Here is a 22,667-nt window from a genome sequence, read left to right as displayed (position 1 = left end):
GCACAGCCAGGCACCAGGCTGGTGAGAAAGAAGCACCACCTGCCTGTCCCCTGTGCTGCCCACTCTCTGCCCTTCTCCCTCATGGCATAGGCTAGTGTTGGGGCATTGCAAGCCATCTGCAGGGGATGGAGCAGAAGAGTCCCTTGGGAAGCATGCCAGGGCCCAGCACAGGGCAGGCAGGCAGCAAGGGGGCTGGGCAGGGAAAGGTAGACTGGGCTCGGCATCCCACCCGGTACCCGGTCTCCACTGTCCCCTCCATTCCCTGAACTGCTCCAGCCTGTGCTGGCCATCCCACATGCCCCGCAGCCCTCTGCCTCTCTGCCCTGCCACCGGCCATGGCACTGCCATCTAAGCTGCTGCCGAGCACAGGGAACAGACGAGCTCCGTGTATCCAGCACCAAACCAGGCTGTGTAAAGGGCACTGGGAGAAAGGGGCCTCCAGCGAACCTCCTTGTGCCAAGCTGCAAGGTCTCACCTGCCAGCAAGAACACAAGGAAAAGATTTCCTGGGCATTTAATTTTGGGGCAATGGTGTTCTAACGCTCTCAGGCGGAGGCCCCAGAACCAAGTGAAGAAATGTAGCTTCAGGCTCACCAGGGCTAATGTTTAAAACCAAACGCATACCAGAGGGATGCAGCTTGGGTTCCTCTGGCTGCTACAGGTCCCCTACAGCAAAAGGGCTGTAGCCATCTCACGTGGCTGTGTGTTTGGAGGTGTAAGGCCCCTCCTTGCCGTCACCCTGCAGCCCCGACTGCACAGCGCAGGGAGTCTCCAGGCACAAGGTTCACTGGGCACCCAACAGGAGCGATGTCCTTTCCCGAGCACCTGGGATGGACCCAGAGGCACAGCAGCGAGGCAAAGATGCAGTTATATGAATCACTAGCTAATGCTCAGTGGAGTTAAACAAGAAACATGACCGGATTAATTGAAATGCTTCCGAAACGAAATGTAACAACTGGCTGGAAATTAATGACGGAAGAGGAAACGAGTGTCTCTAATCTACAGAGATCCTAGAGCTGCTTGGTCAGATGGGAAGGGGAGTAGGTGAAACACTTGAGATTGGAATGGAAAACAAAAAAGAACAACGTGCCAATGGCAGATGAGATGGAGGTGCATTGGGTCATACTTATCTGTACCTTACGGGATTTCTGGGATCCAGACAGCAGGGGAGGGAAAAATACAAACGAAAATCAAAGGGAGAGAGAGAAAGAGAGAGAAAAAGGAGATCAGTGGGTAACATCGTTAACATGCGGGGCTGCATGACCACCACTGCAACCAGTGCCCAGGGTGGCCAGGGAAGGGGAAGGGGAACTGCAGGAGGTGCTGCTGTTGTCCTGCCATCCTGCAGGGGTAACCTGCTCTTGGAGAGAAGCTTGAAAAGATGAGAGCGAGGGAAGGAAGAAATCCTTTCTTTTGCAGGAATGCTGTGTAATCTTGATGCTGCGCTTCTAGGTGGATCTTAAGGACGAGTTCAGCAGCAATGGGGGCTTTTCCTGCATTATCAGTTTCCCTGCTGGAAAGGCGGGTGGAAGGAAGGCCAGTGGCCCTGCCACGAAACCCTGGGGAACCGCTGTTTGTGCGGAGACAGAAGTGCAGAGGGGACAGGGCACAGGGAGAAGTCAGAGAGGTAAGCTGCCAGCTTGGACACAGAGCAGAGAAGGCACTAATGGATGCAGCAGCAACAGTGCAACGGGGCTTTTACTGCTCCGCAGCTTCCTCCCGGCCAAGCTCCCTGCGCAGCTGGCACCACGGAGGGGCTCTGAGCCAGCACCAGGCACAGGCTGAAACCCACACGGGCCAGTGCAGCAGCAGCACGGGCTGCTGGGGTGCCTCGTGTACCCACCCCAACACAAGCCCGTTCGAGGACCTGCGGAAAAGGGAAAGGGGGGTGGGTGCATGTGCACGAGGTGGGTGCAAGTCAGACACATCCCTGAGGCCAGGGCCCCGAGAATCAGGGTGCACGTGTTGCTGGCAAAGGGGCTGAGCTCTGTGCCGTGGGGGACAGGAGGGAGGATGAGCTGGGAGAGATGTGCAGGTGCTGTCCCACAGCACCGCGACCAGGCTGCCGAGCAGCTAAGAGGGGCAGGCAAGCTCTGCCCTGAAGCATCCTTTTCTCCCTGGTTCTTGCCCACTCCTCCACCCTTAAAGCCACGAACCACAGGGATTAAAAGCCCACAAGCCTGGGAATTTCTCAGCTGATCTCACACATGAAAGGAGCAGGGCTGGAAGCCCAGAGAGCTCCCTCTGGCTCTCCTTGTCCTATCAACTTACCGGCGACTCTCCCATCACCCTCTCGCCGTTGTTGATCCTCATCACCCCTTTGCGCCCATTCCTCTCCAACAAGACACTTATCCAGGTGTTCAGAGGAACTGGCTCTTTGCTCCTGATGGTAAGAAGGGAGAAGACACATGGGTGAGAGCTCTGTCGTCACAACCTGCCAACGCTTCCCTGACCACCTTGGGCTGCCCAGGCCACCACAGCTTGACTGGCTTGGGCTGCCCCAGCTCCCAGCCACGCAGACAGCCTGGCATTAGCCTGGAAAAGAGGGACGAGGTGGGGGCAGGCCCAGCTCTGCCCTGTCCCACAGCGGTACAGCCGACCAAGAGCCAGCACTGCACACAGCTGAAGGCAGTATGAAGCCTGCTCCCCCACTGCTTCCTTATGGTTTTCTGGGGAGGGGAACTCAAAGCCAGCACTGTCCCTTTCCTGCCCCTGCCGTCACCACCACCCTGCCGAGCAGCAACCCAGCCCGCAGCCCGTCCTACCTGAGCACAGCTGCCCCCTTGCCCAGGTCGTATCTGTACTCCAGGTAGCCATCGTGTAAGGCCAGAGAGACAAAGTCCCCTTTGCCATCTGTTTTCTGGCCGTTGTAGAAGATCATGCCGCTGGGGTTCTTGGCCAGGAACACAACTTCCATGGACATTTTGTCCCTGAGGAGAGAAGGATTGTGGATACCCTCCGATCCAGCTGCCCACACGCTCTCTTCCTCTGCCCCTGTGTGCCAAGCCCTTGGAAGACCTCTGCTTGCCTGGGACAATGGGCATGGCAGGGAGATGCCACCCCCGTAAGGCACCCTTGCCAGGTAAGAGATACACCTGCCACGTTCAGGATGCCGCTCCGCAGTGCCTATTTCCCCAGCCTTTTGCAATGCCAAGCACCTGGGGTGTGGTGCCGGCTCGGACCGGCTGCAGGGATTCAGGCAACGCCAGTCCCTCTGGAGAAAATCTCCAGCAAAAACCAAAGACCTCTAGGGAGAGCCAGTGTGTGACTGGCGATGCTCAGAGCACGAGCTGTCTCCCCCGAGTCAGCCACGCAGGCCAGGCGCTCGCCTGCCCCTCTCCTGTTCCCTGGCACTTACTGCAGGTCAGGAACGAAGGTCTGCAGCCCGTTCAGCTCCAGGAAGGAGAAGCCATTGAACTCCGGGAGGAAGGGCATGGTGTGGTCCTGCTCTGTCACTGGGCACAAACGAGGTAATGGTGAGGAAGAGGAGGCAGAGCAGCTTCAGCCAGTGCCCCAGAGCCACAGCAGGCAAGGCCTCCTGGCCACCCAGGCTGGGGAAACGAGCACCTTCAGTTCCACCCCCTTCCCCAGACCCGCTCCTCTGCCAGCTCCCGTCCCACCTAGCTCGCAGAAGTCTCCTTCCCGGCCCATGGGACAGGCACACAAGGCACCTCCCTCTGGCAGCACCAGGCAGGTGGCAGAGACATGGCAGGGCGTAGGGTCGCAGGGATTCCTCTCGTCGGCACACGTTGGTCCTGCAGCAGAAAAGGCAGTCTGTCATATCCACGTCCCAAATCAACAGCCATCAGGCACGATTTGGCCAGAGACGAATGCCTCTGATGTCTGCGGATGGCCCTGCCAGCCTTTTTCTCCTGTCTCAGGCTAGACTCCCACGACCCAAGAAGTCCCTTGCAGCAGACCCCGCAAGTGGCAGACAATACCCTTGCCAGACTATGCTTTGCACTGCCCCTAAAACGCAAGAGGAATTTTTTTTTGTGCATGAGAACAGACAGATCCCGGCCCTTGTCTCATGTGTGCATGAATAGGTCTACATCCTAAATTTGTGCTCTTCACCAGATGCGGCTTCATCCTACACTACTCCCTCCAACCCACTGCTGACACTCCCCACCGCATCCCTCCCCACTGTAGCTCCTAACATGAGCCCCAGCAGCTCTGGGATCCCGCAGGGCCAGCCAGTGGGATCAGGACCCCCAGCAACACTCTGTCTGCAGCCCCCTCCCCGTACCGGTGTAGGTGTAGAGGCACTCGCAGTGGAACATCTCTGCCTCCTTGACGTGGCAGATGCCACCGTGGTGGCAGGGGTTGGGGTGACAGGGGTCATTGCCGCACTCGCCCACCCCGCTGCCATACAGCACATCACTGCCTTTCTCCCGCAGGTCGTACATCTGGTTGTTCACGTCCAGGAGGCGGATGCAGCCCTTCAGGCCAGTTGTAGCCGCAGTACGATCCGCCACCCTGAGGGGACAGACGACAAAGTGGGCACGGGTTTTGTCCCCGGGGGCGAAAACGCAGAGGCCCTCGGAGTACCTGGGCCAGGCTGTGCCCCCCAGCAGGGCTCTGAGAGGCCCCGCTCCACCATGACCCCCTTGCCACCACCCAGAGCCTGCTGGCAGGCGGGGGGCTGCAGCCACCACGGATGCTCTGTCTGCAGCGGCAGCAGATGCCACGACACCGGTGGCAGCGGTTGGGTGCCCTCACTCACGCAGCCATTTGGTCCTCCGGCGCTCCCCCGATGAACAGGTCCGTGTCGAGGTTGAGCCCGTCGGTGCCCGTCGGGCTCTCCCCGCTGACGTGGGGCTCCCCGTCGACGGACAGCACGCCGCTGCGGCGGTTGCGGTTCACCACTAACTGGTGCCACTTGCCAGGCTCAATGCGGACCTTGCTGGTGATGACGCCCGTGCCAGAGCCAGTGTTAAACCTGGAGCAGAAGACAGGGAGGTCTGCGTCTGTGCTACCCTGCAGGAAGGTGACACCTGTGCCATGGCATGGGGGCTGCTGCATCCCAGGGAGAAGCTGGGAGCACTCTGGAGCCCCCCTCCCTCCCTTGCCCCCTCTGGACCAGGCTGCCCTCGAGGCACACAGTCATCCCTGCTGAGTGCCGGGACTGCCTGCCCGAGACCTCCTCTGGGCTTTGCAGTCTCCAGAGCTCTGTCCTCCACCTCATCTCCTTCCCAATCTGTGACTTTGGCTTTTGGCACTGGAGAACTAGTTTCAGCTCAGATTTCTGCGGCCTTTCTCACTTTCTTTTTTCCTCCTGCTTTTCTTTTTCCAGTACAAAAACAGTGCCAAAAAAAGACCTCTCACTCACTCAAAAAGTCAACCTCCCACACCTTTCAGCTTTTCAAAATTCAAACCAAAATAAGTGAATTAACTTTGCTGAAAAGCACCACAGGGAAGGAGTCCTCCCAGTTTTCCTATCACACTGGGAAAAAAGCTCCTCCTCTTGTCCATTTGATGCTACTGTTTCTCAGCCTGCAAGTTCGAGCCCAGCATCCTCCTGGCATTCTGCAAGGACCGTTATGGCGAGAGCGGCTGCTCCTCTCCCTCCACCCACCCAGGGCCGAGGGGAAGGGCACCCACCTGAGCTCCACGAAGCCACCAACCAGTGCCAGGGAAATGAAGTCTTTGCCACGGTTCTGCCCGTTGTAGAGCAGCAGCCCGCTGAGCTCCACAGTCCTGAACTCCATGGCGATGCGCACGGTGTGGTACGCCTTCATCATCTTGAAGGCCAGGTAGGACTTGCCACCAAAGCTGGGGATGAAGTATCTGATAGCTGCAAGAGCCAGGGAGGGTAGAGAAAGGAAGAAGGGATGAAGTAGAGGAGTGAACAGGAGGACGGAGAGCAGATAAAGGCCTGACATGACCCTCTGAACACCTTCCCACCTGTACAAGCAAAGAGAGCTCTAGAAATGGCAGAAAGAAGCTCGCTCTCTCTGGGCCCAATCCTGTGCAGTTATCCCCTGTCACCACCTCCCAGGCACTTGTACTGGCAGCAACTGACTCCTCTCATGATGAAAGGCCCCCCAAAATTTGCTCCTAGGCTTTAGAGATCTGTGCTATTGCTTCTCCAGCACCTCGCTTCAGCAGTCTCCCAACCAGCTCCTCCCAGGTAAGGACCAGTGCTGTTGGTCCTTTCCATTCCCAGCTATCAGGTGCCCTCAGCTGAGCTCTGCTGCACCCATGGTTCCTCGTAACTCAACTTCCCTGCTCCTTAGATAATTTTTATCTGTCCTTCCAGACTCCCACATGGCAGATTTACATTCATCACTCCAGGCTTTTATTTATTGCAGCCGAGATTTTCCAAGGGACGTGGAAGGCCAAACCCTATTAAAATTAACAGGGCTGGACACCTACATCCAGTAGCAGCTTTGAGTGCTCCAGCTTACAGCTTTAGGGAGAAAGCTTTTCAAGAACGAGCACTCACAACCACCCAGGGCCCCCGGCACAACACCAAGCTGCCAGTGGGAGCTGGCAGTAAATAACAGCAGCTCTGGCTAAGCACGCTGCCAGTCTGCAGCTGTGTGCTGAGCAGCTCTGAGTGCCAGGAAATAGAGCCTGAACCATCAGCATGCATCTCCTGGTGTTCGAGAGGACAGCTAGTACCTGCCCCTCTGTCACACTCACTAGCTGCAGGAGATGCGAGTGACAATGCCACGGGCTGAGATAAAACAGCAGAACCTCACAACACCCATGCTTCGGGGCACTGGTATCTCAGGAGCACAGTCAGAAATTGCTCCTGGCACATTCCTACCCTGCAGCCTTGCCATGCTCGCCTCTTATGATGCACGGTGCACGTACAACCTGCTCTTGGCAGAGCGAAGGAAGCCGGTTAAACCAGCCCCTGCAGTGCCTCCTGCCTCGTGCACGCGCAGTGCCAGTGCTACTGCACGTGCCCCCATGTCTCTCCACCACCACGCAGTCAAGGCAGGCTGCGGGCACAGCCGCAGGTCAGCGGCACGTACGTTTCTCGCAGACGGCTCCCCCTTTGCCGGCCGGGCAGCTGCAGGTGAACTCCTTCCCGTCATCCTCGCAGGTGCCGCCGTGCAGGCAGGGGTGCGAGTCGCAGGGCCGCGAGGGTTTCTTCGTGGCAGGGGGCTGGCGCGTGGGCTTCCGCCGGGTGGTGGCAGGGAGGGTGGAGGTGGGTCTCTTGGTGCTCACAGCTCCTGCCGTCTTGCTGCTGGGTCGGCCCGCTGCATCCGGGCGCAGGACGTGGACCGTGGTGGCAGCGGCGGCCGTGGTGTACCTCCGGGTGGTGGCAGGTGCCATGGTGGTGGCCGTGGTTGTGGTCACAGTGGTGGTGAAGAGCCTAGGGATCCAGTCTGAAACAGCAAAATGCAGGTGGAGGCTGGTGCTTTGCAGCCCTCTCTGGGGGCAGGGAAAGCCACTCGGGCTCTTGGGGTGAGCTGGCAGCAGAAAGGCTTGGGTGGCTTGGCGTTCGATGGGTTACTGCTACAGAGGAAAGGCCCTGGCAAGACCAGAAACGCCAGCCAGCCCGTTGGAGAGCCTAAACCAAGAGGAGGGACTGACCACAGACCGAGGGGGCTCACCAAAGTCCATGAATTTGACGTGGTCCTGCTGGGGCTTCTTCACCAGGATGGTTGTCTTCTTGGAAGCTTTGATCTGCTTCAGCAGGGCCCCTTGGACGTCAGCTGCCGTGTAGGAAGTGGCTGATGGTAGCCAGGAGGAGAAAGGAGAAAGGCAAGAGTGAAGGTGCAGGCCCACCTAGCAGCTTCTCTCTCATGACCTCCCCAGCAATGCATCCCAGTCTTTCCTTTCCCTAGGAAAATGCTTCCAGCCTTCCAGGCACCAGCTCGGGGTGCACCTCCCCACAGCTCTTCTCACAGCACCTGTCGATTTGGCTGGACAGAAGGCATACCCCCAGCAAATTTCACTAAGGTTCTTGAGGATGGTGATGCCATAGGGAATGAGCACCAGGAAGGCTCTTACCTGGGTCAAAATGGGACTCCACAATAACACGGACAGCGCTGCTCTGCCCCAAGTCTCGGACACGGATGCTCTTGAAATCCTTCTTAACGTCAGAGTTGCGGAAAAGCTCATCCAGCTAGTTGGCCGGAGGTGGAAAGAGAAACAAACCGATTAATGGGAGGATCCTCGGACATAGGTCCTTTCAGTAAAACATCTTGAGCTCAGCGACTCTCCTTGATTTCAAACCACAGAGGTCTGCATCCAAAGCTCTGCAAGACATCCCACTGACACAGGCAGAGCAACAGGGCTCCGTTGTGTAGGGTGATAATTTTAGATGGTCCCTGTTCTTTATGGCCTGCAGTCAAAGGTAAGAACGGGATCCAAAAGTAGTGTGGGGAAAGTGAGCTGTCCCCATGGTACCCACAGAGAGCAGAACAGAGCCAGACCAGAGACACCCGGCAGTTCATATAGGGATTTTCTATTGTGTGGCATCTAAGTCGTACTGATCCCTTCTAAAGCTGTATAAACCTGCTTAGGCACTTTGGAAAATCCCACAAGGTGCCATTCTGCATCTTTAAGTACCTGACTGCCTTTTAAAACTTGGCTCTCAGACATTGCAGGATTTGTCTGAAGTCACGTGAAGGAGACAGCGACAGTCCAAGACTCACAGCGAGTCGGGGCTTTAGCACCCCAGCTGCCCAGTCTGCCCAGCCTCGTGCTTGTCTGGCCATGCTCACAGCTGGAGGCCACCGCTCCCTTCCCTCGCTTCAAGGTGAAGACACAAGAAGGTAATTAACTGACTGATGGTGTAGTCTCCCCCTGTAAATTTGGGCATAGCGACCTCGGAGGGGTAAAGGACCACATCACATACGTGGGTATTCACAGGTAGGTTGCACAGGGACAACAGGTCTCTGTGGCAGGAACGCTCAGCCCAGCCACAGCTGTGCCGTGCTGTCATTCCCTCCAGCCTGGGGAAAACAGACACCAGCAAAGTCTCTCGCCTTGTCAGAGGAACGGATGGACCAGTGAATGAAGCTCTTGAGTGCGTGTTTGCATCCTTAGATAGAAGCCGCTGTTGTATTGGGACATACTGCTATTGTGATACAGAACTGCATGAACCATATGGTCCATATGCCAGGCACACATCTGCTTATATGACTGTACTGAGGGCTTGCCAACTTCCAAGTGCAGCTTGGAACCAGCTCTAAATATGGAAATCTCCTTGCAAAGATGCTTTGTGTTTGCTGTGCCACACTGCAGGCTACAGTAGAATGTTGCTACCCCACCCAGTGCTTCCTTGGCATGCCCGTACGTACACACTGCCACGCAAAGTCCGCCTACTCCAAGAGCTGCCAACACAGGGGGGTTCTCCTGAAAGGTGGGAGACTGGATTTACACACACAGCTTCCCAAACCGTGTAGCTGAACCAGAGAGGCAAAGGGGCTTCAAACACGTTTTTGCCCAAGGGCTTTTCATGGAGGTAAGGATGCTTTGGGAGAGCCAGGGTGTTAAGGTAGAACCTCTCATCTAGAAAGCCCCACCACCAAGATCAAGCTAAAAAAGGATAATTTTTGACTCAGCACATAACAAAGGATGGAACCCACTGACACAGTAAGTAGAGTAAAAAGAGATCAGACAAATTCATGGAGGGTATCTCCCAGACAGAACTGGTGCATCATCTCCTTACACTCTTAAGTGCCCATCCCATGAAAGCACTGGTCCTGGCAATAAGCCGTGTTCACTCCCACAGCCTCCAAAGAAGCCATTGTGAACAAAAAGGCAAAGCAGAAGGAAACCCAAAGCTGTTCCCTCGGTCAGGACAGCAGAGTGTGGTGCCAGCACAGGCTACTGCGACAGGCACGCGGGGAGCAGTGCTTGGAAAGCGGGCAGCACCCGGTTCCTGTGGTGGCAGGGCAGCTGGGCCAAGCATGGCAGGTGGGCACCTTCCTGCACGGCGCTGGCACCTCGGAAGCCAAGCAGACACGAGCAGGCGAGTGTGCCACAGGCTGTGTTTCTGGAAGTGAACCTTCGGGGTTTAGTCGCCTGCCCACCACAGGGCAGATGGAGGTGGGCAGGGTCCTCTCTTCTTCTGCTGAGGCCAGAAGAGCCCTAGGCAGACCCTAGACCAAGTGCAAAGGACTCACCGCACTCTCAATGCTCCTGGCCGTCTCCCCAAAGAGCTCTGACTTGGGGTCAGCCATCTCAGGTGTGTAGAACAGCTCCTGGCCTTCCACCTCCTCCAAGATGAGGACTCCTTGGAAGACTTTGGTAGCTATGGGAGGGAGGGTAAACAAGACAAATGCCTTTAGTCGGCCCGCGGGCAGGGGAGAGGCGTGCGGCTGACAGACGCAAGGAGTGTTCGAGTCCCTGGGGGGAAAGGGTGATGGCAGTGTGCGGGTAGTGCCAGTGTTGGGGTTAGTCTGGATGGGTCTGGGAGAGCGCCATGGAGGATTAGTATCAGAGGGTGCTGGAGCAGATGGCAAAGACCAGGCTGGAGATGGCAGCTTTTACCATACGGTTTCCTCTGAGCTCCGGCCCGTAGAGCAGCCCCCCTGCACCGGCTGAGTAACAAGAGAAAGACGTTAGCCAGAGCAGCACACAGTCAATACGGCAGGATCAGACACGTGCATGCAAACAAGGGGCGGACGAGGGAGAAACGTGGCCTCTGGGCAAGGAGAAGACCTGTCCTGGGAGAGGGAAGCAGAGACCCCGCCAGCTAACGGGCTGTGGCCAGCTGTGCAAAACCCGACTGAAGCTGCGACGGGAACCCAAGGTGTGGTTCCCTTCCAGGGCAGCTCTGGGAGCGCAGGGGCAGCTACAGAAAAATCCCTGCCATGGGTAACCATACGGGAGGTTCTCAGCAGCTGTCCTTTCACGGGTTAAAAGGGGAACACGGTGTCCAGAGGAAAAGGGGATGTCCTGCTGGAAACCCCAAGGAACAGGGACAGTTAAGAAGGGCCTCAGTGAACAGCGAGGAAACACCTAGGAAACAGCCCCAGAGCAATAATTTTTAGGGTAACAAAGATGTATGTACAGGGCAACCAATACTTTGACCAAGCACAGGTGGCTCCGTGCCTCCTCAACACGACAGTGGGAAAAGGACCACAAGTGGGCAAGACAGATCCCACCTGGGTCGCAAGAGCAGCATGCACCCCTGGGAACCACAGCGTGGGTCACGAGAGCTCAGACTGCCCAGAAAGCCCAGCAGTGACACTGGGCCACAGCCACTCTCCACTTCTGCCCTGGCACCAAACTGCTCCTGGTCAGCCCAGCTCCCTTTACAACCACTGACACTGATAAAATGGGAATCCAAGCAATTCCCTCATCCCCACTAGTGCCAGCCATGAGCTCTGAACAAGCCTGGGCAAAACACAGGTTGAAGTTTTAAGGCTGTAGCAGTGAAGGAAGAAAGTGGTCACCTAAGCAGAGGAAACTGCAGAGTGCCCTGGCTCCCCATGGGACCAGCAGCACCCACGCGAGCACTAGGGCTGGCTGCTTGGGGCTGCAGCATGTGGGCACAACGTCTGCCAGCTACCAGGGCTCAGCACATCCCCATGAACGCCATCCCAAGGACACACCAGCCCCAGACTGGACACAGGAGCCGTGCTCACTGCCGGCTGGGCAAGCACAGCACTGTGCTGCTCTCCCGCCGGGCAGCTCCCAGTGGCATCTCTCCCTCTCCTGCACCCGGCAAGAGCTCGGTCTGACTCCTGACCACGGAAAGGAGCCCAAGCCCAGCCTCGAGGACAAACTCACCCGGACAGTTGCTGCCTTCTGCATCAGCAGCTGCAGTCTTGCCATCAGAGCAGCACCCCAGCGGGGTGTTGTAGCACGTCGCCCTCTCGATGGCTGGGGTGGCAGTTACCTGGCTCTCCTCCACCTCCTCTTCCCCTGCAGGGCACGAACAGGAGCATTCACCAGCAGAAGGTAAGAGCTCACCTCTGTGTCAGAGAACGAGGCTGAGACACAGCTTCATTTCGTCGTGAGAGACATGGTACAAGTTAGCCCACCACCGACCTGCCAAGCCTAAGCAGAAGACACTCACCGGCAGAGCCTGCCCCACTGGACTCCTGGTCTCCACTGATGCCCATCTCTTGGTCTCCACTGCCTTCTGCACTGCCTGATTCAACATAAGCAAGCTGGGTGGTGGCCAGGACCACTGGCGCAGTGGAGAGAGGGCGGACGGTGGTCTTATACACCCCATGGGTCATCCATGGCGTACTGGCTGGTCTGGCAGTCGTGACGCGCCTTGTTGTATGGTGACCTCTTTCAGTAGGCCTGGTTTCCAACAGGAGGGTGCTGGTAGCCAGCTCAGTGGGTTCTGGAGCCTGGGTGGTGAGCCGCAGTGGCGGAGGAAGGATTAACTTGTCCAGGGGAAGTGTGGGCAGCGGCGTGGGTGGTGAGGTGTGGCTTGTGTGAGTGATGGACTCTGAAAGGAGCAGCAGGACAGGGCAGGTGAGAAGGGGCTGGTCTGGGAAAGGCTGGCCATGGCACTGGGAAGCATGTTGCAAACCCTCAGGCACCTGCCCTGGGCAGCGCATCTGCTGTGCCATGAAGAGTCACAGCACAGTGAGGAATTGCAGGAGGCGGCAGCCAGATCCGGGTCCAGTGTCAGGCCAGAGAGCTGGCACCACCCCAGCACCGAGAGCCGCAGACACTCACCGTGGCACTGCCCCACGTGCTTCACTGTGATGACCTGTCCCTGCCGGCAGGCAATGGTCTTCAGCTGGCACTGGTCCCCATAAGTGACACCATCAGAGCCACACACCTGGGAGGCAGAGAGGAAACGTGAGCTGCACTTCCTCCAAGCCCTGGTCAAACTAGACTGGTCTCCAAATACTTTGCAGGGGTCCCTCTGAAGCAAAGAGGTGACGGTCTGCACAGAGGGACCAAGAGTGGGCTGCAAGAGCCCAGGAGCAGAGTAGCTCAGAGGTGCCAGACGGGGCACAGGGCACCCAGCTCTGCTGGGAGACATCTATGACTCCCATGTCACCCTTCCCAGGTACAAGACAGTGACTGAACTTGCCCACTTGCTTCTTGGGAGGGGAAAGAGACATCGGACTCCTGTGCTGCCTGCAGCAGCCCAATGCAGCTGAGCTAGCCACATGTCCCCACGCACCTGCTCAGCCCCCCATGGCTACCTCTCCCCCATACCTTGGTCATGTTGGCCTCCAAGCAGAGCGGGGACGGGCACTCGCAGTGGGCAAAGCCGTTGACTTCCACGCATGAGGCCCCAAACTCGCAGCTCATTTCCTCACAGGATTTTGGGGCTGACGGGTCTGGGCAGAGAAAGAAGGGGGAAGAGGTGACCAATAAAGCACATACCAACCACACGGAAACAGGGAGGGATGCGTTTCTTTCACAGACCTCCGTGCTGCCCCACAGCAGTACCCAAGCACCCATTACTCAGTGCCCCACATGATCCCTCTGGTACGTGGCTCCCTCACCTTTCTCACAGCCCGTTGTGCCCAGCTTGCTGCCGTTGGGGCACTGGTTGCATTTCATGCCAGTGATACCAGTCTTGCAGGAGCACAGTCCGGTCATCTGCTCACAGTCATCACGCACTGAACCCACTGGGTCACAGTTACAGGCTGGGCAAGAAGGGAAAGACGACACAGTTTTGCTGGTGGATTCGTGGAACCGACAGCAGACCCACTCAGGACCCCCCGCAATCCAAGAGAAGAGTGAGGAGAAGGGTCCAGGGGAGGACCACAACACTGACTACTACCCTGTACTTACTGACCTGTACTTACTGACCCAAAACCAGCTGCAGGAACCTCCCTCCACCCACCAACCACCCTCTGACCACGGTCCTGCGGCTTGTGATCCCACATCCTGCCCCACAGACACATACAGAGACACCAGGGCTGGGCTCAAGCAGTGCTGCAGAACATCTGGCCAGGAGCAGGCCCACGGAAGGAGACACCATCTCCCAGCCAAGCTGCACTACAAGGGAGCAACAGCACCTGTGTGATGCTTTGGGCCACCCCATCTCTCTTGCACGGAGCAAGTCACCAAGCTCTGCAAAAAGAGCCACTGGAGGTGACTTACAACAGGACCAATGCTAGAGCTCCACAGCCCGCCGTGCCTCGAGCCCCGTGGAGCAGGCAGGGAGCCGTGCCAGCGGAGAGCTGCCCGGGACAAGGCGCCCCTGCCCGCACTCACGCGTGCAGCCGCTCTTGCTGTCGGTGACGATGCCGCGGAAGTTCCAGAAGCCGGGCTCGCAGCGGTCGCACTTCAGGCCCCCCACACCCGGCTTGCAGGAGCACTGCCCCGTTGCGGGGTCACACGCTCCCCCGTAGGAGCCGTAGGGGTTGCACTGGCAGGTGCCTGTGAGCCGGAAAGAGGGAGAGATGAGGTTGAGTCCTGGCCGAGAAGGCAGGGGGATGCACGGGGGATGCACGAGGGCAGAGGAATCGCCTGCTGAGCCGCTGAGCTGCTCAGCCAGGGCAATATGGTCTCACGCTGGGCAAGAGGAGGTTTCATCAGCTGCTCTCAGCACTTCTCCTCTGCCCCAGCTACAAGGGGGAACTAAACCTTCAGGGACTAACCCGCTTGCTTTGCTGTCATCAAGAACTCCTCTCTCATTATCATCAAAGGGGGAGGAAGCTATTAGAAGTTTATTATTAATTCATTAATTAGGAACTTGATGGAGGGAAATGATCCAAAGATAGACGGAGAGATGCTCCCTTTATCCACAGGGAGCAGCTGAAAGGGGACATGGGGCAGAGCTGGAGAGAAAGGGAGACCTCAGGAGCAGCCGGTAGGGTGCATACACACATCCCCAGGCTGCCTGAGGCAGGGAAATGGCACGTCCAGAACAGGCAGCAATGGATAAATCTGCCCCAGGGGCTTCAAGCTGCTGGTTAAGCTGTAATTACTTCCTGCTGTATGCTTGCTGCTAACACGGGGCCACAGGTGGGACACAAACTGGTGGGATGCTGAATCCCAGTCAGTCAGGAAGCTGTGTCCGTGGATTGGAGGGCAGGGGACAGGACTTCCATCAGAGACACAGGAACATCACTACCCTCCAGCGCTGGCTGGGCGATGCTGAAAGCGAAATGCTTGTCTCTGTGCCGGCGTACCTCCCTGCTCCGCTGGCCCCTCAGCCAGTGCACACTGCACCGCCCTGCATCTGCCCTCCCAGCGCCCACCCCTGCACAGACCTCTGCACAGCCTCTGAACGCTGCTGCTTTTTAAATTACATGGCACATTAGACACCACCACGTCCCCATCAAGCAGGCATTAGCCAGGCACGAGCACGGCACGAATCGTGTCTCCACAGGGTAATGTGTTTCCCTAACGGGTGGCCGCAGCCTCAGCTGTTCAGGTTTGCTAATGCCTTTCAAAAGGCGCCTTCTGCTAAAGTGCTGACTCCGATAATTATTTAATAAATATTAATGAAACATTTGCCAGCTCAGTTTCCTGCACAGTGCAGCCACCCACTAGTCACTGGTCGTGGGGTGGCCTGCAGCAGGTCCCTAGGTGAACCCAAAAGCTCTGCTCCCCCTCAGCCTGCAGTGCAAGGACACCAGCAATGTTTTTGTCACTCAGGCTGGTGAAAAGCCCTAACCCTCTAGCAGTGGGTTGAAGGCACAGAGGGCACAGTCTGGCCCTAGGGGCACCTTGTGGGGCATCCAGTATGGATCCAGCAGCAGACAAGTTCTGAGGCACCACCCTGTCTTCTCGCATTTCAGAGTGACTTAAACCTGGAAGTTGGCTTGGGGCTTTTGAAGGGACAAGAGCATCACTAGTAGATAGAGAAAGCAAAGCATGTGTGCACATCTCCACGTGTGCGTGCCATGAGCCTGGAGCTGGGGATAAACAGAGGCTTTTTGAGCCCGAGAGGTCACTGGTTAGGTAAGGAATGGGGATGGGTCTACTGTCCTTCGTTTCCCCTGGGACGAGACTCCAAATTCCCTCTCCACTTGACCTCTCCTGCCTCCAACCATCCTTGAAGGTCTTCTATGCCCTCCCAGGTGGGAACACGATATTCACTCACTTGGGCATCCAGCTGCACCCACTCCAAGCGCCAAGGTCATGTTGTCTGGGCAGCATCCGTAGATGGTCTGGCTGCAATGCACGACCAGAAGAGGTGGTGGTGTTGTGGCAAGGGCTGCAGAGGGAAGGCAGAGAGGTACTGGTTATCTTTAGCACGCAGGCTGCTGCAGGGGAGTATTACCAATGTATGGATTGAGCAGCTAACAGCATTCCTGCAAAACCACATGGCCCTTGCAGAGATGCTGGGAACAGGTGATGAGGTAAGGTCCTACCCTCGGCCAGGGAAAGCACAGGGCATGAAACAGGACTGATGCAGCGGGGATCAGCAAACCAACATGGACACTGCTGCGTCCTTAGCGGGCACTTCCTTGCTTAGCCCCAGGGAAAGCGCACGTGTTTCTGCAGGGCACCAGGCCGGGGACCAGCGCACCCAGCTTGTGTCAGCCTGGGGGGCTGGCTGCCTTCAGGGGACTCACCGCGGCAGGCTCCTTGGCTAGTGACATAGAGATCCTGGCGTTTTTCACACCGTGTCTTCTTCAGCTCACACTCGTTGGTGTAGGTCACACCATCAGAGCCACACACCTGCCAGGACAGGGAGGTGAACCGCTCAGGGCAGTCCCTGGCAGAGGAAGGCAGGTTCCCTACCCACGGGATGCCCTCTCCTGCCCAGGAAGCATGCGGGAAGGCCACCAGGGAGAAGAGAGGAGAGGAGGGAGGACTGCGGCAGGCAGCCCAGAATGCTTACCGGGTTGCGTGGCACTGCCACGCAGGTGAAGTCACACACACAGCGGTCGTCTTCTGCATCCTCGTCCCACCAGCCCCCGTACTGCCGGCACCGGTCCTGTTCACATTCACTACCATCGCCGGAGCCTGAGCCCCCTGAGCCGCACTCTGGAGTGAAGGAGGACCGCGGTGAGAAAGGGCTCACACCCAGCAGCACCGTCAGGGAAAGCAGAGGGGGCGGGTTCGTGTCCTCTCCCCGACACGAGGCTGTGCCCGGGCAAGGGAAGCAGCCCACGCTCACCCAAATCACAGCAGCTCTAACCTCTACAGCACAGTCAACCCCAGAATCCTGGGCCCACATATATTAGGATGCTTATGCCTGCATCTCAGAGAAGATCCCTCTCCCTTGGAGTCTCCCACCACTGCCATGAGATTGTGCTATGCCTACACAATGAAAACAGCACAGGGATGCTTTAGCAGGTGGCCTGAGGTCTTCATCTCTGCAGCATCACCACAGAAGCAAAAGCAAGGATCCTGCGGCTACCAGCACCCTGCGGACTCCCTGGAGATGGGACAGCTGAGAGCCACGTGCAGGAGGAAGGGCTGCTGCTTGGCTTAGCAACCACGTAACTCCAGGCTTTGATCCACCTTCTTCCCCTTCTCCTGCCCTCCCAAACACAGTGCAGCAGGGAGAGTGCTGCTGCTAATGCAAACATGGAAACCAGAGCAAGGGATGGGGTTTGGGTGTAGTCTGCAGTTCGGTTAGGCAGATATTCTTAACAATATATAAACTCTCCCTTAGCCTGGCTGCCTCTCCACAAAATGCTTGGAGCTTCAGCAGCGAGAGAGACATTGCTGATTTCAAAGGCTTCTTAAAGGGGAAAAGGGGAGAAGGAAAACCTGGCCCTTTTTATTGAGTGATCAAACGCTAGGATTTGGCATTACACAGAGAATTATTTAAGATCTTTTCCCAGAGGGACATCAACCTGAAATTCCCCAAGGAGGGCTGTGATCAAACACCATGTTATGTCTTCCCTCTCTCTAAGCTCTGCCATAGCACTGAAGTCCTTTCCAGCTAGACTACATGTGCGATGAGCCAGAGAATCTCAGCTCGCTAGGTCAGCACGTCGGAGGGGCAAGGTTTACGCTCCTCCTGTATTTCGATTCAGCCAGCATTAACCCACAGCTTTCCCCTACAGTAGGAAAACTCAGCAGGTTCTTAGTTCTTAGCCTGGCCAAGGTACAGCCAACCCCACGACCTTCCCAGGCACCCAGTACTGAGTCAATAGTGGCCACAGGCCAGGCCCTTGAGCAGCCCCCGGGGCAGAGGGAAGTGAAGTGGCAGCCAGGCTCCCTGCCCGAGGCACTGCTCCGTTTCCCCCAGCCAAGGCCCCACAAAGTGTGAAATTAAAGCAGGGATAAACCCCTTGCCCAGTCGGTTAGGTGGTGTCATCTATCGCTACTGCTGGACACGGGAAGACAAAGCAGAAAGGGAGGCAGCAGGGGTGCTGGGTGACAGCGGTTGGCCAGCCAGGAGGGAAGGGGAGGGCTGTTGGTGTGGGACCTGCTGTGCTGGGGATGCTGGGGTTATCACAGGGCACTATGACAGCCGGGCACAGCAGAGCAGCCAGGGGAAGAGCCCACTGTGCGCCGCCTCAGTCCTTCCTCACCCTTTCCCCTTCCTTTAGCACCCGCACAGCCGGAGGAGCAGCGGCAACCTACCGTCCTCACACGGCCCCGTCCTGGCAACCTCGATGCTCTTCTGCTGCTGGCAGGAGGCCACCTGCAGCTCACACTGGTTGTCGTAGGTGAGGCTGTCGCTGCCGCACACCCGAGCCAAGGGCTGCCTCTCGCAGCGCGGGCACACGCACTGCCCACCCACGCACTTGCTGCCGAAGGAGCACACCGTGCTGCCGCAGGACTCTGTGGGGTGAGAGGGAGGAACCACAGTGAGATGTCACGGGGACCTTTGCAGCAACGCCCAGTGTCACGGAGCCGGGGAGCACTAACGCCATGCCCCCAGAGGCAAGGAGAAGTCACCCTTCCCCAGAGTGGCTTCTTACTGCTTATTTAAAACTGTGCAAAGACTCTGCAAGGGACAAGTGACAGTGCCAAGCATTTCTGATTCCCATTGGCACCCACAGGTGTTGTGTTCAACAGCTTTTTCTAGGACACCAGCAAAAAATCCCATTTACTCTCATGGTGACTTCAGCCTCCTCCTGCTCACAGTGCCCATGGAGCACTGAGAGTCATCTGTCACGCTCAGTCGCTTTTACTCTCCCAAATTTAGAGAGGATCTCCATGCTCAGTTCAGCCTTGGAACACAGACCCAGCTGGACAGGTTTTATAAGGCTCAAAGCATTGCTTTTACTGTAGTGGCATTTGTCCTAATGAAGAACCTAGGCAGGGCTTTTAATTCATTAACTCATTAAGCACAGACAGCTCCCTGTGCAGGGGAGTGAGGAGGAAACACAAAGAGGAACACACAAAGAGGAATTAACCCCACGGTATGGAGAGAAGGGGAAGCTACTGAGATGTACCATGTGACCAAACAGACCCTCGATGCCTTCAGTTCTGGTGGTAGCTATTAACATGTTTTTAGCCCAATTTCTCTCCTTGGCTCAGATGAGCAACAAAAAGGGCAGATACCACCTATAATGTATAGCTGGGGCTAAAAACGAGAAGCTGCTCTAGAGACTCAAGACACTCAGTTCTTGTGAAGCCAAAAGGGAAGACCACACCAGACAAGATGAAAAGCCTCAGGCAGGATCTCCAAGCGACCAGCCACAGGAACTGCAGCCCAGGGCCAGGCTGCTAGGTGTCCCTGGGCAAGCCCTGTTACTCTGGAGCTCATATCCTCCTGGGAAATCCCAAAAACCGATACAGGCACCAGGAGCAGTGCTAGGGAGACCCTCCACACATCCCGACCTGTGGGCTGCGAGTGTGACAAACGACCGGTGAGCCTTGGATGGCCACGGCCAGGCAGCTCAGCAGGGCTGAGCATCCACTCTCTGAAATGCCACGAGCTGCAGCGAGACGAGGGAAGAAGGGGACCTTGCCAGACTCACTGCAGTCTCCTTGGGCAGCCACCAAAATGTTTGTCTGCTGCGTGCACGCCCGGACGTGGAGCTCGCACTCGCTGCCGTACGTGTTGCCATCTGTGCCGCACACGGGCTGAGAGGAGGGAACGCACTCCGTGGGGCACACGCACCTTCCCGTCTCCGCCTCGCAGATGGCCCCAAACTGGCACTTGCCACAACGGTCTGCGCAGACAAAGAACAAAACCAGTAGGTTAAAACAGCAAGTCAGGCAGACAGCGCAGGAGCAGAAATAAAACCCCACTATGACCTGCTCCCCCAGGGCGATGCAGGCAGCCTTGGGGGCGCGTGCCCCGGGGCGCAGTGCAAGGGAAGGAGCGGAGGTGAGGGCTGTGGGAGGAGGGAGAGTCAGCCTGGAAGGCAGAACAGCAATAACTACTCATAAAAGCCATCAGGGCCAGGAGTAAGCGTGATGAAACGCCATCGGAGCTGTACACGTTATAGCTAAACAGGAGGCGGGAGAAAGCGCGGGGCTGAGCGCAATCAGGAGGAGCGATAACTCAGCGGCAGCCTCGGGAGGAGGAGCGCAGCATCCCTGGCAGCAAGCGGCCACTCTCCCAGGGGAGAGGCGGCGGGATTCACACGTGGCAAGGCAGGAGGAGGTGGTCGGCCGGGAAAGGGGATGCTGTCTTCCCCTAGTTTATCAGGGTGCCAGCAGTGCTGGACACACACATAACGTGGCACCGATTCAGAGCACCCTGCCACCTCGCCAGCGGGACCCTCAGCCTGCTGCGAACACACGCACAGCACACGCACGCAGGCTCGGCTCCGAGAAGCAGTTTATCTTTGTGATAACTCACTTGCAAAGGAGCTACTGCTCGTCGCAGGAGAGACCAGACTCCAGTCAGCACATCTCCTGACCCCCAGGTATTTAGGGATTCACGGCTTCGTCTCCTCCTTCAGACAAACACCCCTCCTCCCTCCCTGCCATTCAACTCATGAAGAATTTGGCTCAAAGACAGTTATTCTTATTTTTCTTTCACACAGCAGCTGCTCCTTTACATGGGGGAGGGAAGATGCAACAACCCCCTGCTTGGTTGGTGCAGGCTGTTGGCCGGGAGGTTTCTACGTACAGCACAAAGCTTGCAGCCCCGCCTGGGCTCTGCAGGTTGGGAGAGAGGCTGCTCAAGGCAGCTGTGTGCAGGCAAGGGCAGCTCTTTCCCGAAGTATTTGCATCCTTCACTGTTTCTCCTGCAACCGTGTGGTTGGTATCAACATTTTCTTCTGATCTGAATCCCACTGGGCCCTCTGCTACACTGCAGCGGGGAGCTCCGTAGGTCAGAGGAGGTCTTCCTTTTTCTAGAGGAAGAGTCTTCGTTTTCTCTGCTGTCTCAAAGCCCTTACTGGCCAGGAGCACGTTCCCCAAGTAGGGCCACACAGCACAGCTCAGTGGGGAAACGACTGTAAGGGATTAAGCCCAGTTTTGACAGGGCCACTGCTATGCCACACCAAGCCATGCCAGCCTTGGGCAGAAAGCCAGGCACCAGCTCCTGATACCCAGCCTGAAGGTTAGGGGCAGAAAGACTGTATTTTGACAAAATCGCAATGAGCCTCGCCCTACCTGACCATCCCAGCACATTCTGCCCCAGGAGAACCCAAGCAGCTCGGGCTGTGCATATCTGCAAACACTCTCCAACTGGCAAAGCTGTGCTGGCACAAAGAGCGAGCTTGCAGATGGAACCGCTGTGCACGGGTCTGAGCTGCGTACGCTACGTGGCAGCAACCGAAGCACAAGACACCTCGACAGCCCCATCTCCCCACAGCTGGGCCCGCGTTCAGGCTTAAGACTCCGCCTGCTCCCCGCAAGCAAAGCCAGCTGTGGCCAGGAGCACGGGGAGCAGGGACCCCCCAGAGATCAGCTCTTACCGCAGGGCCCCTTGTGCTTCACTTTGATCTCCTTCTTGAGGACACAGGCCATGGAGTCGAGCTCGCAGGGGTTGCCGTAGGTGCGGTTGTCGCTGCCGCACACGGGGTCGTAGCGGCCCTGGCACACCTGCTGGCACTCGCACACAGCCTCCTGGTTCTTCACCACGCACGTGGCGCCGAAGGTGCACTCCATGCTCAGGCACGGGCTGGGTGTGCCCAGGTCTGCAGAGGGGACAGCAGAGAAAGGCGCTGGTCTCAGTCCGCTGCTTCCCCAGCTTCCCAGGGCACTGAGCACAGCGATGCATGCCAGTGTCCCCAGCCTCAGGCCCATGCCTGCCTCCTGCAAGCCGTGGCAAACACACAGAGCTCCTGGCCTCGGCACCAGCCCAGCCCCTGCACCCTCCATGCCACCCTGCCATGCCCAGCTCAGCATTTCCCCATGCTTGGCAGAGGTTAGGGATGGGAAGCAGGCACAAGATCTTCTCCCTGCACACCATGAACAGGACTCCTGCCTCGTCTCCTCCGTCCCATCCCAGCTACATTCTGCTCCGAAGGACCAGCCAGAGGTGGGGTCAGCCCCACGGGTTTCTGCACCAAACCCCGACATCTGGGTCTCCCCAGCAGCTCCCAGCCAGCATCATGGACAAGTGTCATGCGCTCAGGGAGGGCAACACCTCCCTCGATGCCAGGAGGGCAGCCAGTGCTTCTCTTCTCAGGTGGCAGCAGTGCCACAACTCGCCTGCGAAGTTGACTCTGCACGACAAGCTCTGCGGCAGAGGGCAGGAGGCAGCAGAAAGTCCTCCTCAGTGTGGGTCTCGGTGCCTCCGGGACACCCGCTATGCCATCGCACAGTACCTGGCACCGGCTGTCGAACTCTCAGTAGCTGAAAAGCTCACACAGGAGCAGTTCCTTTCACTGACAATCCTCAAAATCACGCTGTCCCCTGAACAGCTCATCCTAATACCCCCTGTGGCAATACCCAGGAAGACCTGGCTGGAGAGGACACCTGCATTTGGCTCCACCACGCAGCCTG

The 22,667-nt window shown here is 57.4% G+C and overlaps 1 protein-coding gene across 3 annotated transcripts in view; it reads right to left on the bottom strand.

Annotated features, from left to right (window-relative positions):
• Positions 1 to 22,667, bottom strand: part of AGRN (agrin) — a 115,422-nt gene that overhangs the window by 8,730 nt on the left and 84,025 nt on the right. For 2 of the 3 annotated variants that reach the window (XM_086625606.1, XM_086625607.1), the window contains 23 exons: positions 21,635 to 21,856; positions 19,739 to 19,933; positions 18,393 to 18,593; positions 16,693 to 16,838; positions 16,424 to 16,529; positions 15,949 to 16,062; positions 14,112 to 14,276; positions 13,394 to 13,537; positions 13,101 to 13,225; positions 12,609 to 12,714; positions 11,992 to 12,375; positions 11,703 to 11,837; positions 10,091 to 10,218; positions 7,968 to 8,082; positions 7,568 to 7,687; positions 6,983 to 7,339; positions 5,601 to 5,793; positions 4,723 to 4,938; positions 4,246 to 4,475; positions 3,620 to 3,754; positions 3,358 to 3,454; positions 2,765 to 2,929; positions 2,271 to 2,382 (listed from right to left, as the gene is read on the bottom strand). In XM_086625606.1, the coding sequence (XP_086481732.1) occupies positions 2,271 to 2,382; positions 2,765 to 2,929; positions 3,358 to 3,454; positions 3,620 to 3,754; positions 4,246 to 4,475; positions 4,723 to 4,938; positions 5,601 to 5,793; positions 6,983 to 7,339; positions 7,568 to 7,687; positions 7,968 to 8,082; positions 10,091 to 10,218; positions 11,703 to 11,837; positions 11,992 to 12,375; positions 12,609 to 12,714; positions 13,101 to 13,225; positions 13,394 to 13,537; positions 14,112 to 14,276; positions 15,949 to 16,062; positions 16,424 to 16,529; positions 16,693 to 16,838; positions 18,393 to 18,593; positions 19,739 to 19,933; positions 21,635 to 21,856 (3,911 nt within the window). Of the gene's footprint in view, positions 1 to 1,135; positions 1,148 to 2,270; positions 2,383 to 2,764; positions 2,930 to 3,357; positions 3,455 to 3,619; positions 3,755 to 4,245; positions 4,476 to 4,722; positions 4,939 to 5,600; positions 5,794 to 6,982; positions 7,340 to 7,567; positions 7,688 to 7,967; positions 8,083 to 10,090; positions 10,219 to 11,702; positions 11,838 to 11,991; positions 12,376 to 12,608; positions 12,715 to 13,100; positions 13,226 to 13,393; positions 13,538 to 14,111; positions 14,277 to 15,948; positions 16,063 to 16,423; positions 16,530 to 16,692; positions 16,839 to 18,392; positions 18,594 to 19,738; positions 19,934 to 21,634; positions 21,857 to 22,667 lie in introns of all 3 variants that reach the window. The other variant, XM_086625605.1, reaches the window with a different exon arrangement.

The sequence above is a fragment of the Tauraco erythrolophus genome, chromosome 23, assembly GCF_009769465.1.
Source record: "Tauraco erythrolophus isolate bTauEry1 chromosome 23, bTauEry1.pri, whole genome shotgun sequence".
Lineage (NCBI taxonomy): Eukaryota > Metazoa > Chordata > Aves > Musophagiformes > Musophagidae > Tauraco > Tauraco erythrolophus.
The sequence above is the reverse complement of the archived record's forward strand: the minus strand, read 5'-3'. Positions and strand labels throughout refer to the sequence as shown.